This window comes from Alosa alosa, chromosome 7, assembly GCF_017589495.1.
Source record: "Alosa alosa isolate M-15738 ecotype Scorff River chromosome 7, AALO_Geno_1.1, whole genome shotgun sequence".
NCBI classification, from domain to species: Eukaryota; Metazoa; Chordata; class Actinopteri; order Clupeiformes; family Clupeidae; genus Alosa; species Alosa alosa.
In genome coordinates, this window is record NC_063195.1 from 16348761 (window position 1) to 16364600 (window position 15840).

The following is a 15840-nucleotide window of genomic DNA, read 5'->3' on the forward strand; positions in this document are numbered from 1 at the left end:
GCTGATGTACATATTGACTAACTGAATCCTAGATGCATCATGCACAGAGCACTCAACTGAGTTTCTCGTTTCTTTTTTTAGAGGCTACGCCTACAGCCAATCGATTGTCGACTGCTGTTTTCTTGAATGTGTTTGTGTGTATGAATGTGCAGGTGCTGCGTTTTAGACACTAAGTTTTGTTTATTTCTTGTCTTTTCCTACTAGTCGGTGTGCTGTGATTTGTTTTTGTGAGCTGCAAAAATGTGATGCACTATATGGCAATAGGCCTGTAAATTATGTAATGTAGGCTGTGTTAATATATGCCTCACACACATGGGCTACATGTCGAATATTAAAAATATAGCAAAATTGGCCGTCTTTTAAAATATATATTTTTCCAGATACAAATATATTACATATATATGCCTGTTGCATATATGTTAATATATAAGTTATGTATTTGTGTATTATGGATACCAATATATTACAAATATATGCCTATAGCATGGGAACATACAATTAGGTATGCATTTGCACTCATAGGGAATCAAATATATTGCAAAATATATGTATGTTCTTATTTATGTATAGAGATGCACCGATAGATCGGCTGGTGACCGGAATCGGCCGATTTTCACGTGATCGGCCATGACCGGCGACCGGCCGGTCAGTCTGAGACAAGCCGATTTTATGCCGGTCAAATACACTCGTGCGCCGCAATTGTAACAACACCCAGCTGAGTTTGCAAAGTTTGAAGAAGCTAGCAACCAGGCCAACACTCAGGGCTGGATGTAGGACTACAAAGAAAGCCCTAATAGGCTACTGAGTTTTTCTATGCAGCAAACGCAGTGCTTTGTCATTGGCCTACTGCGTGGAATTGACTAAGCTGTCACTTCATTAGGCTACGTAAACATCGCTCATCACCGCCCGTCACTGCCGCTAATTGCGTGCCCACAGCTGAACCACAAGCGCTGCTGAACGGAGATAACCGATTGTGACATTAAAAATAATCAAAGTTTAGCGATCACAGGCTACATAATAAGATGTCAACAAGAAGCGACATACAGTAGCCCTAGTAGTTCTACTCCACTTAAAAAAAATACTCGAACTATTTATTGCACGTAGACTAGGGCTATGCCTTAGAATACCCTAGTCTAGCAGATTGAGAAGTGGATGTCGTGAAAGTGAACAAACGATAGCCTATTAGAAAGGCAAACAAACGTTAAAGTTGCTTTTGACATAGTAGCCTACAATTAAGAAAACTGATGCTCTGAATACTGAATCAGCCGTCTCTGAAAGTTTCTATAGCCTAATTGATGCATTTAACCGGAATTTGGATTTCATTTTTTCACCGCAAAACAGACGTGCACTGTTTTCATATGGTGGAGCACCTAATCGCTATTAGCACTTCTCCCCTGTGTTTGCGTGATAGCCTAGGCTACTACCACTTTTCCCTCGCCCTCCCATAAATTCATCAATGCATATGAAAATATGTTACATGGTAGCATGTTCAAATGTATCATGAAAATTGTTCTTATATCTTTAGTTGGATATTGGATGTGAGAAGAATAAAATGGGTGTTCCATAACTTAACTTAATCCATAATTTGATACTGCAGCTGAAGTTAGACTTGAAGAAGAATCTGTCTGCTCACCAGTTCCATTTTTTTTAACAGCCATTTCATTATTGATAAGTTGATTACATGTCTATATTAACATGTTCTATCAAAGGAAAGATAGAAAATGACTATTTGTGTGTGTGTGCTATAAAATGGTTAGAAGAAATGAAATCGGAATCTGCTAAAATCGGTATCGGCAGGTCAAACTCTATGAAAAATCAGTATCGGGCAAGAAAATTGCAATCGGTGCATCTCATATTTCTATACTACATAAATAGTCACAATAGATGTATATTTCAGAAATATAACATAGTTGATGTTCTAAAGAAAACACACAAAACATTTGTTTAACCTTTTATTAAAGTTTATAATTTTTGACCTGTGTGAAGCTGGCCCCCCATGTTATTCAAAAGTAATAAAGTAATTAAGTTTTACATTTTCTGGCCAGTGACGTCACTCAGCCCCCCATACATGTCCAAATTTCCCCAAAATAGTTTCAAACGTTTGTGCTGATTTGTGCCGTCAAAAGAAACATTTGTGCTACTATGATAAATATGGTTTATTTATTACTCGTGTGACATCACTAGCCCACTATCAATGTCCAAAACTCACCGAAAAATTTCTCAATTGTTTGTGCTATGTTTGTGCTGATTTGTGCCGTTAAAAAGAACATATGCATAGCTATGCTTTTTAAGTTATCACACTTTTTGCAGGTGTGATGTCATTCAGCCCCTCATCAGTGTCCAACCCTACCTACCCCCATCACCATCTGTTCACATCCCCACTCCCATCTGCAGTCTCCTACCCCCAAGCAGTTCACACCTCCACCCCACCCCCATCTGCAGTCTCCTACCCCCATCACCAATCAGTTCACACCTCCACCCCACTCCCATATACACTCCTTTGTGGTCTGTGGGCAGGTTAATCCATAGACATGCCCACCTGAGTATCATCATAATTGTCTAACCAATAATGATTTGTCATCATTTGTAATGCAAATACTGTATTCTTGCAGCTGATTGGGTAAAATGGACTCCAGGATGCCAACAGGTCAGATAAAGGTCTTATAGCAGAGAGTGGTGGTCACAGGTATGCTGTGGAAGTACAGAGTGTAGGTGTATGTCATCACAAGAACAACTATACAGTTCTTTGGTTAGATACATACTGTACATTTTGTTGTCTTTAAACTGAAGGGAAGTTGGAGAGAACCACTAATACCAAGAAAGAAGGATATCAAAGAAGAGGAGTTTGATTATTTCCTCCATAAGCATATTTTGACCAGTAAATTGGAAGATAAGACTATATTGTAAAATAACTGTAAGACTGAGACACAAATTTCATCTACCTACAGAGAAATGGATTTCACACCAGTGGAAATTATAGAGGAAAACGATTCTGATTCTGGAGAATATGACCAGGATGTCTCCTCAACTACAAGTAAGAAGCTTAAATGTTTGTATTAGGGAAACCTGGAGGGGTTCTTAGTTATTAACATTGTTAGATTAGATTTTGTGGGAATACTTAAATCATTACACAATATTAGCTGTCTGTTACACTTGTTGTCTCCTGCATCTGACTTATCTGTATCAGTGCCTCCTGTTAGCAACATTGTAGATAGATAGATACTTTATTGATCCTCAAGGGGAAATTCAAGATTTAATGTATTTAAAATGCAATATAAATAGACACAATTATCAAGAAAACAAGCACATTTGCCTCTAAGTGTGTTAAGCAAATTTGTTTTGCTGAGATGTCTTAAAATTAAGTCAAACTCTTATTAGTTTCAAATTATTTCAAAAAGCTCTTGGTATGTAGCCTAGAAATCTAGACGCACCCTAGCGGCAGCAAATTAATTTGCTCAGCCTGTACGTCTAGTATCAAACCATAGGGATTTCTATTGGCTGACGCCGTGGACCTCATCCAATCACAGCGCTCTATTTTGTTAGAGAGTCTTAAGGCGGGCTTAACAGGGTAACGACAGTCCTGCGACGGTGAACAACAAGGACTTGCTCACAACTTTCTTTGAAAGTTGAGCAACACAATGCACTTAAGTCATTCCTTTCGAAGAAGGATGTATTTGCCGTTTTGCCGACCGGATACGGATATGGTCGTAGCGCTGGCCTATTGCATGCCTAGGCAGTTTGAAAGACAATTCTCTGCCCGCCCCTTGGATTAAGCGAGATGAATGGTTCGATGCCAGACTATACATTTCAATGATATAGGATGGCCCACCAGGCTACTTGGTATGTTTTTTTATATTAAAAACAATACCAACTTGATGTTTGTATCAGTATAAGATTAATAACAATTGGGTTTCACAAGCAAGTATTTATGCTCCAACATACAATTTATACCCCAACATTTGCGCTGTAGTCAAATTCAAAACTGACCCAGCAGGGCTATTCTCAACGCACAGCGGAGTAGATAAATCCTTAATCTGACCTATTTCCTCAAAACTGTAATTTCTCTATCTCTATCTCAAACAGTCTGCCGTTGTTTTCAGTTTGTCTGATGTCACACTCTGTCCCTTCAATGTCAGTGTGCACTCTAAATAAAAAAACAATAATTCCACCAACATGAATTTACGAACAGTTTGAAAGTGCCAGCTCAGAGTGACTGTTTCCAAACAGACATCTGAAACAAGCAGAAAAAATGTTGGTGCTGTTTTTGATGTGCCTGTGTCCAATGTGACAGAAATCAGAAGGAAAACGATAAACAAACTACTTAGCTACTTGTTTTTCAATAGGCCTACATTAATTTGTGTTAATTAACATGTAAAATGTGTCATCATATCTGCTGCTTACCCTACCAGCCACTGAAAATGTCTGACCCAGCTCAATTTCTTGGTTTGAAAATCTGGCCCAACTTAATTTTTAATTGCCTTGCCCTACAGAGCCCGTGTCTCTGGCCCAGATGAAAAGGGTATCAGTGGTGCTGGTGGACTGTTGTAGACCACAAGGACAGCAAGGGACGGACCTGCAGATGCAGACCAATGGAGATGCAGAACAGCCCGAGACCAGTAAGGAACTAGAAGCACACGCACGCAAGCACACAAACGCACGCACACATTAGGGCCGCAAGTAGCGATTACCTGTATACTTTCATAGTGGATTAATCTGTTGATCTGTGGGATTATTATTGATTAGCTGTTTGACTGACAAAATTAGGTCTTGAAAATTAGTTTTGTGTTGGTCTGTGGAACATGGCTGCTTATCGCCTGTGAGAATAGGTTACTACAGACTGTCACGTTTAACCAGCTTGCCATATCAACTCATTTTTGGCGACAAGACACCAACGCAAAACGATCTCTCTTATTTTCTAAGATCAATGTTGACTGGTATGGTTGGGACATATGATCAGTTTTGATCATGTGATCAGCGTGCTTCCAATCTCTTCAGACTGCCGTATAAGTTACTGGCTACAGCCTACACACAGGACAGTCACATCCTTCAATATGGCCAGGACTTATTTTCCAATACTGACTGGTGGACAATGCATGACCCCTCTTATTATATGCTTTGGCTGCTTGCCAAAACAAGAAAAAATAATCTTAACACAATGTGCCTCAAAGAGAAAATGACCATGATGACTTCTCTCCTACAAGTTTGATTCTTAAAAGTTTGTATTAGAAAATCATGGGTGTGATGAGTTCTTTATATTCTTTATCTCATATTTTATGAACATATTTAAATCATAGGATGTATTTTGTCATCTTTAACATGGTCCTCTGCTCTTGACTTCATGTATCTGTGCCTATGTTGACATTCTCATAGCTAGACACTTTTACTCTTAATCCTTAAGTGGAGAAAGATAACATTTTCATTTCTGTAGGACGAGGAACAGAGATTATGTGTTTTAATCATTTTCTTATATTACAGTTGTTGAAAGGATCGCAAATAGGAAGAGTTTCAAGAGGGGGTCAGATCTCAACCCACATCGGACAACCCATACTGGACAGAAGCCATATCACTGTTCAGATTGTGGAAAGACTTTTGCTCAGGCATTGTGTCTAAAGGTACACCAGAGGATCCATACTGGAGAAAAGCCATATCATTGTTCAGAGTGTGAAAAGACTTTCAGAACAAGCGCAGCTCTTATTGACCATCAGAGAAGAACACATACTGGAGTAAAGCCATATCAGTGTTCAGATTGTGGAAAGTCTTTTATTCAGGCAAGTGAACTCCAGACTCACCAGAGGATCCATACTGGGGAAAAGCCATATCTGTGCACTACATGTGGTAAGTCCTTCAGCCAACGCAGTAATCTCAAGACTCACCAGAGGATGCATACTGGGGAACAGCCATATAATTGTTCAGATTGTGGAAAGACTTTTACTCAGTCGTCTAATCTCAAGACTCACCAGAAAATCCATACTGGGGAAAAGTCCTATCAGTGTGCTACATGTGGGAAGAGTTTCAGAACCAGCAGTGAGCTCACTGGCCATCAGAAAACCCATACTGGAGAAAAGCCATATCTGTGCACTACATGTGGTACATCCTTCAGGCAAAGCAGTCACCTCAAGACTCACCAGAAAATCCATACTGGGGAAAAGTCCTATCAGTGTGCCTCATGTGGGAAGAGTTTCAGAACCAACAGGGACCTCACTGTCCATCAGAGGATCCATACTGGGGAAAAGCCATATCTGTGCACTACATGTGGTAAGTCATTCAGTCAAAGCAGCTCTCTCAAGACGCACCAGAAGTTCCATACTGGAGAAAATTCATATGAGTGTGCTACATGTGGGAAGAGTTTCAGAACCAGCGGTGCGCTCACTACCCATCAAAAAACACATACTGGACAAAAGCCATATCACTGTTCAGATTGTGGAAAAAGTTTCACTCAGGTAGTTCATCTCAAGAAACACCAGAGAACACATACTGGAGAAAAGCCATATCTGTGCACTACATGTGGGAAGTCCTTCAGCGCAAGCAATTATCTCAAGATACACCAGATGATGCATACTGGAGAAAAACCATATCACTGTTCAGATTGTGGAAAGACTTTTACTCAGGCAGCTCATCTCAAGAAACACCAGAAAATCCATACTGGGGAAAAGTCATATCTGTGCACTACATGTGGGAAGAGTTTCAGAACCAACAGCAACCTCACTGCCCATCAAAGAACACATACTGGAGAAAAGCCATATCTGTGCACTACATGTGGTAAGTCCTACAGTGAAAGCAGTTATCTCAAGAAACACCAGAGGATCCATACTGGAGAAAAGCCATATCACTGTTCAGATTGTGGAAAGACTTTTACTCAGTTAGTTTATCTAAATGCACACCTGAAGATCCATACTGGGGAAAAGCCATATCCGTGTTCAGAGTGTGGAAAGACTTTTGCCCTGCCATTTTGTCTCAAGGTACATCAGAGAACACATACTGGGGAAAAGCCATATCTGTGCACTACATGTGGTAAGTCCTTCAGTGTAAGCAGTTCTCTCAAGACACACCAGAGGATGCATACTGGAGAAAAGCCATATCACTGTTCAGATTGTGAAAAGACTTTTACTCAGGCAGTTCATCTCAAGACACACCAGAGGATCCATACTCGGTAGTCCTTCGGTAGAAAGTCTTTTATTGTTAAATGTCATTAAATGATTTCTAATTTCCAGGTACATCAGAGGATCCATTTAGAGCAGGGGTTCTCAAACTTTTGTGGGCCGGGGACCCCTCATTGAGTGGAAAATTCTCCAAGGACCCCTCATATTCGCAACACATAAAACTTAAGTTAATCATGTAGTTGTATAGCCTTTTTTCTTTTAGATGCTTATGTTATATGTATTTTAAAATCATAGAGTGCTAATACCACAATAGTCATGTTAGCAAACTTTGACAGTATGTAGGATTTTTTTTTTTAAGGATTGTTGTTTCTTTGTCAAATGTAGGCCTATTGTGTTGAACACATAGTGTTTGCTTCACATAACTTCATTTTATTCGTGGTTAATTAATAGTAAAGTGTTTTGATGTATTGATGTAACGTATCAGCAGATCAATGGGCAAATACTGATACTGTAGCATTTTTCGCCATATAAGACAATTTCATATTTTGTAGCAAACTTTGTCAGGTACCCCCTGACAATGTGCTGCGGACCCCTGGGGGTCCCCGGATCCCACTTTGAGAATGAATGCTTTAGAGGAGAGACCATATTTGGGTTCTCAGTTTGGAATTATTTGACAATAATGCCCTTCTGTGCTTTTATTAGCTATTACTGTTTGCTTTTGTTTATGTAAAGCACATTGAATGGCCTCTGTGTATGAAATGTGCTGAATAAACTTGACTGCTTGAAAGTCTTCTGTTATTAAATGCCATTAAATTATGTAATTTAAAGGTACATCAGATGATCCATTTAGATGAGACCATGTCTGTGTTCTCAGTTTGGAAAGGTATTTACTCAGGTGTCATCTCTGAAGAGACACCAGTGGTTCAGTCTCATGCTGTCTCAGGTGTCTGCACCTGCATGTTAACATGTTTGATGGTCAGTTCCTATGTTCTGTATAGTCACACAGCCCACTGCTCTGCAGGTCTGATTCATGCTCATTATCTATCATTATACAACAATTGGGTTCTATGGAACTATTTATTTGTTTTGTTTGATTGGCCGAGACGATTCATGCTCATTATCGATCATACATCAAAAGTGTAGAGCTATTTAGGTAAGACATTTTCAAACACTAAATAAGTATGAATAGTGCGTTAACACAAACACATTGCATGAAAAATCTTTGGGGAAGTATGGGAAAATTATCAACCCTCAGTTCACACCTCTAGCCACCCTCTCCTGCCCCATCACCTCTCAGTTCACACCTCCACCCACCCTCTCCTGCCCTCACACCATCAGAATTAGAGTAAGTGTGGACACATTCAAACATGAACAAGTATAAATACTTCATACACACATGGGCAGCATGACAAGCTTTGAGGAAGATTGGAAACATTCTCCAGGTCACTGTGGGCCAATCCCAAAGCGAGCCCTGAGGACTAAGGACTAAAGACTGACAGACCTAATTGATCTCGAGTGCTAAATGAGTGAATCTGTGAGGATTGGGACAGCACTTCACGGAAAGGGTTTGGTAAGTGTGTTCTCAAACCCTCACACACTTTGAAATGTGACATTGGGACAGCCCTCAATCCAAGTGAAGGCAAGTTTATTTATATAGCGCATTTCATACACAGAGGTCATTCAATGTGCTTTACATAAACAAAAGCAAACAGGAATAGCTAATAAAAGCATAAAGGGGCAATAGTGAAATAATGGTTTAAAGGTAAAGATCATAATATTAAAAAATAGAAATAAATGAATGATAAAAAAAAACCTCATTATGTTACCGTCGAAGTGTGGTGCTATTTTGAGCCTTGTTAGTGGTATAGAAATATTTATTTCTTTTTACTTGAGTCTTTGCCCTTAATACTAGCATTATAAGCTAATTAGCGGTTTGCAATAAAACTGGTCACATTCGATTAGCATGAAAACATCCTAGAGAACGGTCGAACTCGTGTTGTTAAACCCTAGGTTCATTTTGTGCTGGAATTGTCCTTTAAAGCGATGCTCCACCATTTGGGGAAACTCATTTTCCACCTCCCCTCGAGTTAAACAATTGACTTTTACCTTTCCCCAGTTCATCCAGCCGTACTGAGTCTGACAGTAGCACTTTTAGCTCCAGCTCATTGAATCAGATTAGACCGTTAGCATCTCTGCTATAAACTAACGGTCTAATCTGATTCAATGAGTTGGAGCTAGAAGTGTTACTGTCAGACTCAGAGAAGGGCTGGATGAACTGGAGAAAGGTAAAACTCAATTGTTTAACTCAAGGGGAGCTGGAAAACGAGTATTTCCCCAAATGGTGGAATTTCCCTTTAAGTAACAGGGACATCCCCTGATGCTTTTTGTTTTTTTAACTTATGTGGGCCTGGTAACTATATTAGCCTACACTTGTATTTTCTGTATAATATTTCTTGCCCCTTGATTCAGTGAATGTACGGTGTCATGGTTTTTGATTTAGGTAGGCTCTCTTACATGATGGGCTTAAGGATCAATAAAATACATTTCAACGCAACATGGATGCCTTATGTTGTTTTCTATCTCTCTCTCAAAGACACTGTTTTCTCACATTAAACCTGCTGACATGCCACGTGTCTAATGCAATAACAGATGGCATAGGGAGTTTCACCTGAGTTCATGTATTCACATATCACATTCACACATAGCCCGAGAAATACCAGTGCACACGCACATAGATCAAGATAGCCTAAGAGATACAGTAGCTCAAATTCCAAGTGCACACACACAAGGAATCAGAGATAGCTGAAATTCCAAGTGCAAACACACACACTGAGAGAGCCGATAGCATGGGAAATTGGCAAGATCTTAAGTTGCGAGTTCACACACACACACAACATTACTTGCCAATTATGGTGAGATACAAAAGTGTCTGCAGCCAAACCCCCATAATAAAAGTATTATTGCCACATAATATCACACGTATTATACGAATGATGAAAATAGTATTGCCACATAATATCACACGTATTATAAGAATTATGAAAGTAGTATTGCCACATAATACCACCCATATTACAGCGGGGAAAATAATTGAACACGCCAACATTTTTTTTCAGAAAGTATACTTCCAGTGAGGCTGTTCACATGAAATTTTCTCCAGACATTAGTATTAACATAGGTAATCCACACATATTAAAATATAAAAACATTAATGTCCATAAGAGTTATGTCCATGTCCATAAAGTAAAAATGTGGAATGGCACAGGGAAAAGTATTGAACACGCTAAGAAAAAGCAGTACACAAAGGCAAGGAATGGCAAGGAACGAGCTGGAATCTATAAGTAGGTAGAGAGTAATTATCCCTCCTATCTGTGCAAATGAATATAAGCTGGCTTAGTACATATTAATGGGCTATAAAAAAGTTTTTCGTTACCAAGATGTCACGCAAGAAACATTTCATGATGGGTGAAAGCAAAGAGCTCCTCCAAGACCTTTGCAACATTATTGTTGCAAAACATATCAATGGAACTGGTTACAGACGTTTTTTTAAAACTTCAGAATAATCCAGTGATCAGTATTGGAGCCATTATCTGCAAGTGGAAGGAACATCACTGCATCATCAATCAGCCATGTACAAGATTCAGACTTAGGGATGTAACGATTACCGGTATAATGGTAAACCGTGATAAAAATGTTGACGGTAATAATTACTGTTTTCATTTCAAACATTATGATTATCACTGTTAATTACCACGGTGTGGAAACCGTGTGTTTAATCTAACCCAGCTTCATCCGAGCCTGCTTTTGACATACAGTACACTACGATTCGGATTAGGCTACACCTGATTTTAAAAGGCAGAACTTTTTCACCGCAAAATGTGCACTGTATCATGTAGCCACTCTGCGTCTTTTTATGTTCGCGTCCACATTAAATCCATTCCACTCATGTTATCGGGAGAATACAGCCTAAAGTTTTATTTTGAACGCTTACTTTGGTCTCACTCATTGCATCCAAATAACAGAAATAGCAAACTCCAAGTTATGGTAGGGTAAGTTAAGCTATAAGCACATAGCCAATTGAACATGAAGAAAAGGCACGCCTATCAGTGCTTTCTGAACATATTGAACACACTTTTAGAAATACCGTGATAATACCGAAAACCGTGATCATTTTGGTCACTATAACCGTGAGGTTAAATTTTCATACCGTTACATCCCTAGTCATACTACACACCATATTTGGAGGAGAAATGGCACTGTGCATCACCCTAAAATCCCACCAACAGTGAGGTTTGGTGGAGACATCACGGTGCGGGGGTGTTTTTCATCTCATGGTACTGGCAGACTTCATACAGTTGAAGGAATGAAGAATAGAGGCATTTGAGCCATTAATCTTGCCATCCACCAGGATAATGAGGATGAGATGTGGGTGGACCTTCCAGCAGGACGATCCAAAGCCCACAGCAAAGGAAACTCAATTGGCTTCAGAAAAAAGGAAATCAAGGCCCTGACTTAAATCCAATTGAACAGATTTGGAAGTTAACTAAAGATCAGGATTTACAAAAGTGACCCATGGAATCTTAAATATTAAAATATTATCTATTTAAAAGAATGGGCCAAAATCACACCTGAATACTGTGACTGATTAGTTTCGTCATACAGGAATTGCCTTGAAGCTCTCATTACAAAAAAGGCTTTTCCACAAAGTATTTAAGAAATTTCAGTAGGCGTGTTCAATACTTTTTCCCTGTGCCATTCCACATTTTTACTCATAACTGTACTTATGGACATTAAATGCAAATATCCTCGCTGGAAGTATAGTCCGGCAGCCAAATGCCATAATTAGGTGAACCTGGTTTTGTTGGTTAACGTTTTTTTTTTTGCTGTTTCTTGCTGTCAAGGGGTAACTCAATAAGATTAGAGAGGGTGCCCGGTGATATCCCTTGGGCAATTCTCGATATTAAGCCTTTCTTGTCCAATGTGTTGAATATTAAACTTGTAATACAAATTTCCTGCGTAAAATACTTTTCATCTAATATGTAAACACAATGAAAAAGTAATTTTGAACACGGCTTCATCTAATGTTCAGATTTTTTCTTTTTAAACTTTATGCAAATCAGCACATATTTAATTAGATTGTGCCTAATTTGCATATTCAAACATTAAATTTCAGATAACTTGTAATACATTTTTTTTCCATATTAATGTAAATAATCAACTGGGAAAGTTTCATAGTGATATCTGCTAGTTATTTTTTTTTACCCTATTCACCTGTAGTTTCTTACCTCAATACATTGAACAAGAAAGGGTTAATATACAAAATTGCCCAAGGTATATCACTGGGCACCCTCCTAAATCTTAAAGAGATACCCCTGGTCTACAAGATTCTGCAAAAAAAAAAAAAAATTAACCGACAAACCTGACCCCATGGCTGCCGGATAGTATACTTACTGAAAATGTTGACGTGTTCAATACTTATTTTCCCCGATGTATATGAATTATTCAGACCCTTGCCTACTTTACGAACACACGCAGGTATTAGGTAGGCCTATGCATAATAACAATTCTTTGGACGCTTTCATACCTTTACAAAAACACAGGTTTTAGATAGGGCCTAATTATGCATTCCTGACACACTCACTGTACACCCTTGTTTGCCAGTGCAACGCCAGGTGTGAAATTGATTTGTGCAGTTGAGTTAAGAAGAAAAATAAGTATGTTTAGTCGTTGTGTGCAAGAGATCAAGAAATGGGCAATGTGTGAGTGAGAGAGAGAGAGAGAGAGAGAGAGAAAGAGAAGGTTTGAGATGTGAGAGCATTTATATGTTTGTGTGGGTGAGAGTGTATATATGTATCTGAATCTCTCCCCCTCCCTCCAGCATGAGATGAAACGCGCGCACGCACACACACACACAACGCCTGAACAACACGTAAATGGACCACCGCTAGTGAGACACAAAATAGCACCGATGTTACTGAGGTGACAAATCCTACATAGCATGTCGTTATTCTGGGTTCTGCAGAGTAAGTGAACTCCGGGCCAAGTGATTTAACAGCAGGCGCGCAACTCGGAGCGTGGGAACCACATCTTAAAGCGTCACCGCCGCGGGACCAACGTGTCTAGTATGAGAACGCCGCCAGCTCTGAGTTCTGTGGCGTTTTAGAGACTCGTAAACTCTGCGTCGCGTTGTCAGTCAGCTGTCACGACTAGGAAATCTATTAAGAGAAGGTGTATCGCCAAATGACATATCAAAACGTATCGCACTTTATAGAATAGGCCTATTCAACATGTTGCACAATTATTAGCGAGAGGACACTTGAACGTGCTTGAGGAAAATATGAACCCAAATGTGTGTAATAAAGGTTACGTTCTGCAGCAGTGCATATGGTCTTTCGTCTAGTGTCGGGAGTCGGGACAGACTTATCCATGAACAAAACTAAGGGAGGGGGATGGGGAAAGTGTCTGGTCTATCCAATTGCGCTGCGCGCACACTCACAAAAAGACGTGCATGAAGACCATGGTCATGACTACTCTAAACAAGTTGTCTCTCTTCAACATAAGTAATACAACTATCATCGCCCCCTGGTGTAATGTAATATTAAACCAGTGTGCGGTGATAATCTTTACTTGTGAAGTCTGATATTCCTACGTTTCACCAACACCTGGGTTCCGAAAACGGACTGTGCACGGGGATTTTGCCTTAGTAGTAAAACTATTTAGTTGGGTGTCCCCGGAGGGAGATCCATTCACCTTGACACATTTCAATTCAAATCAGCAGTATCCTACAGAGTACGGACAGTGCACATCCGCGAGCAACAGTCGCATGTCAGACAAATAAAGAAACAAAACAAAACAAGAGTATCACACACGACAAACAGTGAAATGACAACAACTGGGTTATCGGCGTGATATGCAATTATGTGCTATTATGGTTGCAGCTAGTATCAAAACGGAGCCCAAAAATGGACAAAGGGGAGGGTGAGTAGACTGCTTAAAAATGCAGTGCTCTGCAAATGATGGGACAGTGAGTGTTGGATGATCCATGAAATCATCGACTTCGTTTATGGTACTAAAAGCAGGTACTGCAGATCTGCGTGCATGAGAAGTGGGTGTTGCTTGGCAAAACACTTGTTACATGCCCTCGAGCCAGAGGAGTATTCATGACAACCATCTTTAATGTGGTGCGCGCGTGAGAGAGGGAGGGCCAAATGGAGGAGGGACGGGGCGGGGCGCGGCGCAACGGCACGCGCATGGGGTACATATTACCTGGGCTCAGGTGTCTCCACCGCACCCCTACCTACGACGTTTGTAGGCTGGTACTACGGATAATTCTGTGTGCAGTGCAGCAGTCGCGGTCCTTCACCAGCCACGCTCTTCTGTAGGTACCGGAGTTTCTGTCAGTGAAGCATAAAGTTATGTCTCTAGTAGGTCAGAGGCGCTTCTCGGCGCAGTCGTTTAGCGGCTTCGGCAGTGGGAGTCGCCAGAGCTACTCCAGCATCGGCGGGGTGCACGGCGGCGGAGGCGGGGGGTATAATTATGGCGGGGGCCCAGTCCGGAGTAGTATCGGGACTGTTGTCTCCCACGGGGTGAACGGGTATAGTCTGGTAGGCGGCGGTGGAGGGGGAGGAGGGTTCGGGATGGTCGGTGGTGGTAGTGGAGGAGGGTTCGGGATGGTCGGTGGTAGTGGTGGTAGTGGAGGAGGGTTCGGAATGGTCGGTGGTCGTAGTGGAGGAGGGTTCGGGATAGTCAGTGGTAGTGGAGGAGGGTTTGGGATAGTCGGTGGTGGGGGTGGTGGAGGAGGAGGGTACGGGATGCTCGGTGGTGGTAGTAGTGGAGGAGGAGGAGGAGGAGGAGAAGGGTACGGGATGCTCGGTGGTGGTAGTAGTGGAGGAGTAGGAGGAGGAGGAGAAGGGTACGGGATGCTCGGTGGTGGTAGTAGTGGAGGAGGAGGAGGAGGAGGAGGGTACGGGATGCTCGGTGGTGGTAGTAGTGGAGGAGGAGGAGGAGGAGGGTACGGGATGCTCGGTGGTGGTAGTAGTGGAGGAGGAGGAGGGTACGGGATGCTCGGTAGTACCATGGGTAGCGGCGCTGGTGGCTCCGGTATGGGCGGCGGTGGGGGCTTGGGTCGAGAGGGGTCGGTCGTCGCAGCGGCCGGAAAGGGGAAGAAAAACATGCAGATGCTCAACGATCGGCTGGCGACTTATCTGGAGAGAGTGCGGACACTGGAGAAGACCAACCAGGAGTTGGAGGAGAAGGTGCGCGCCTTCACCTCCACCAGGCAGTTTGTGACGCACGACATGCATGCCTACGACAGCCAGCTGATTCCCCTGCGCGAGAAGGTGTGTAACTTATATGCGTGTACACTACACACACACACACACACACACGCAGAAAAGCCAGTTTTCACATTTCTTAAAATATCTGCAATATCTAACACAGACGTTGTCCTTAGGCCACCTAGGCATAAGGTTTGTTCTTAAAACTGTAACGAGTTTGTTCAGATCTTTGTGGGCCCTTTGTGGGTCTTTGTGGGCCCTTTAACTGAAACGTTTAAACAATAAGGGCGAATTGAAACGACAATGTCTCACCCGGCTCTCTGTCTCCCTCTGCTCACTCCGTAGCTGATGATGATGTTTCTGGAGAATTCGCGAGTTGTTCTTTCAATCGACAACGTCAAGCTGGCCATAGAAGACTTCAAAACCAAGTAAGATTGACCACAATTTACTAATCGACAGCAGGC

At 41.3% G+C, this 15840-nt stretch overlaps 2 protein-coding genes across 3 annotated transcripts in view; both read left to right on the forward strand.

Moving 5' to 3' along the window:
• Positions 1-7437, forward strand: part of LOC125298622 (zinc finger protein 658B-like) — a 34379-nt gene extending 26942 nt beyond the window's left edge. Inside the window, exons 3-5 of one of the 2 annotated variants that reach the window (XM_048249427.1) lie at positions 2949-3034; positions 4491-4616; positions 5476-7437. In XM_048249427.1, the coding sequence (XP_048105384.1) occupies positions 2953-3034; positions 4491-4616; positions 5476-7154 (1887 nt within the window). In that variant the 5' untranslated portion in view covers positions 2949-2952 and the 3' untranslated portion in view covers positions 7155-7437. Of the gene's footprint in view, positions 1-2250; positions 3035-4490; positions 4617-5475 lie in introns of those variants that run through there. The other variant, XM_048249428.1, reaches the window with a different exon arrangement.
• Positions 7438-14515: 7078 nt separating this feature from the next.
• The window catches only part of LOC125298271 (keratin, type I cytoskeletal 10-like), a 9125-nt gene continuing 7800 nt past the window's right edge, over positions 14516-15840 (forward strand). The window contains exons 1-2 of the mRNA XM_048248974.1: positions 14516-15439; positions 15722-15804. Coding sequence (XP_048104931.1) covers positions 14516-15439; positions 15722-15804 — 1007 coding nt within the window. The remainder of the gene's footprint in view (positions 15440-15721; positions 15805-15840) is intronic.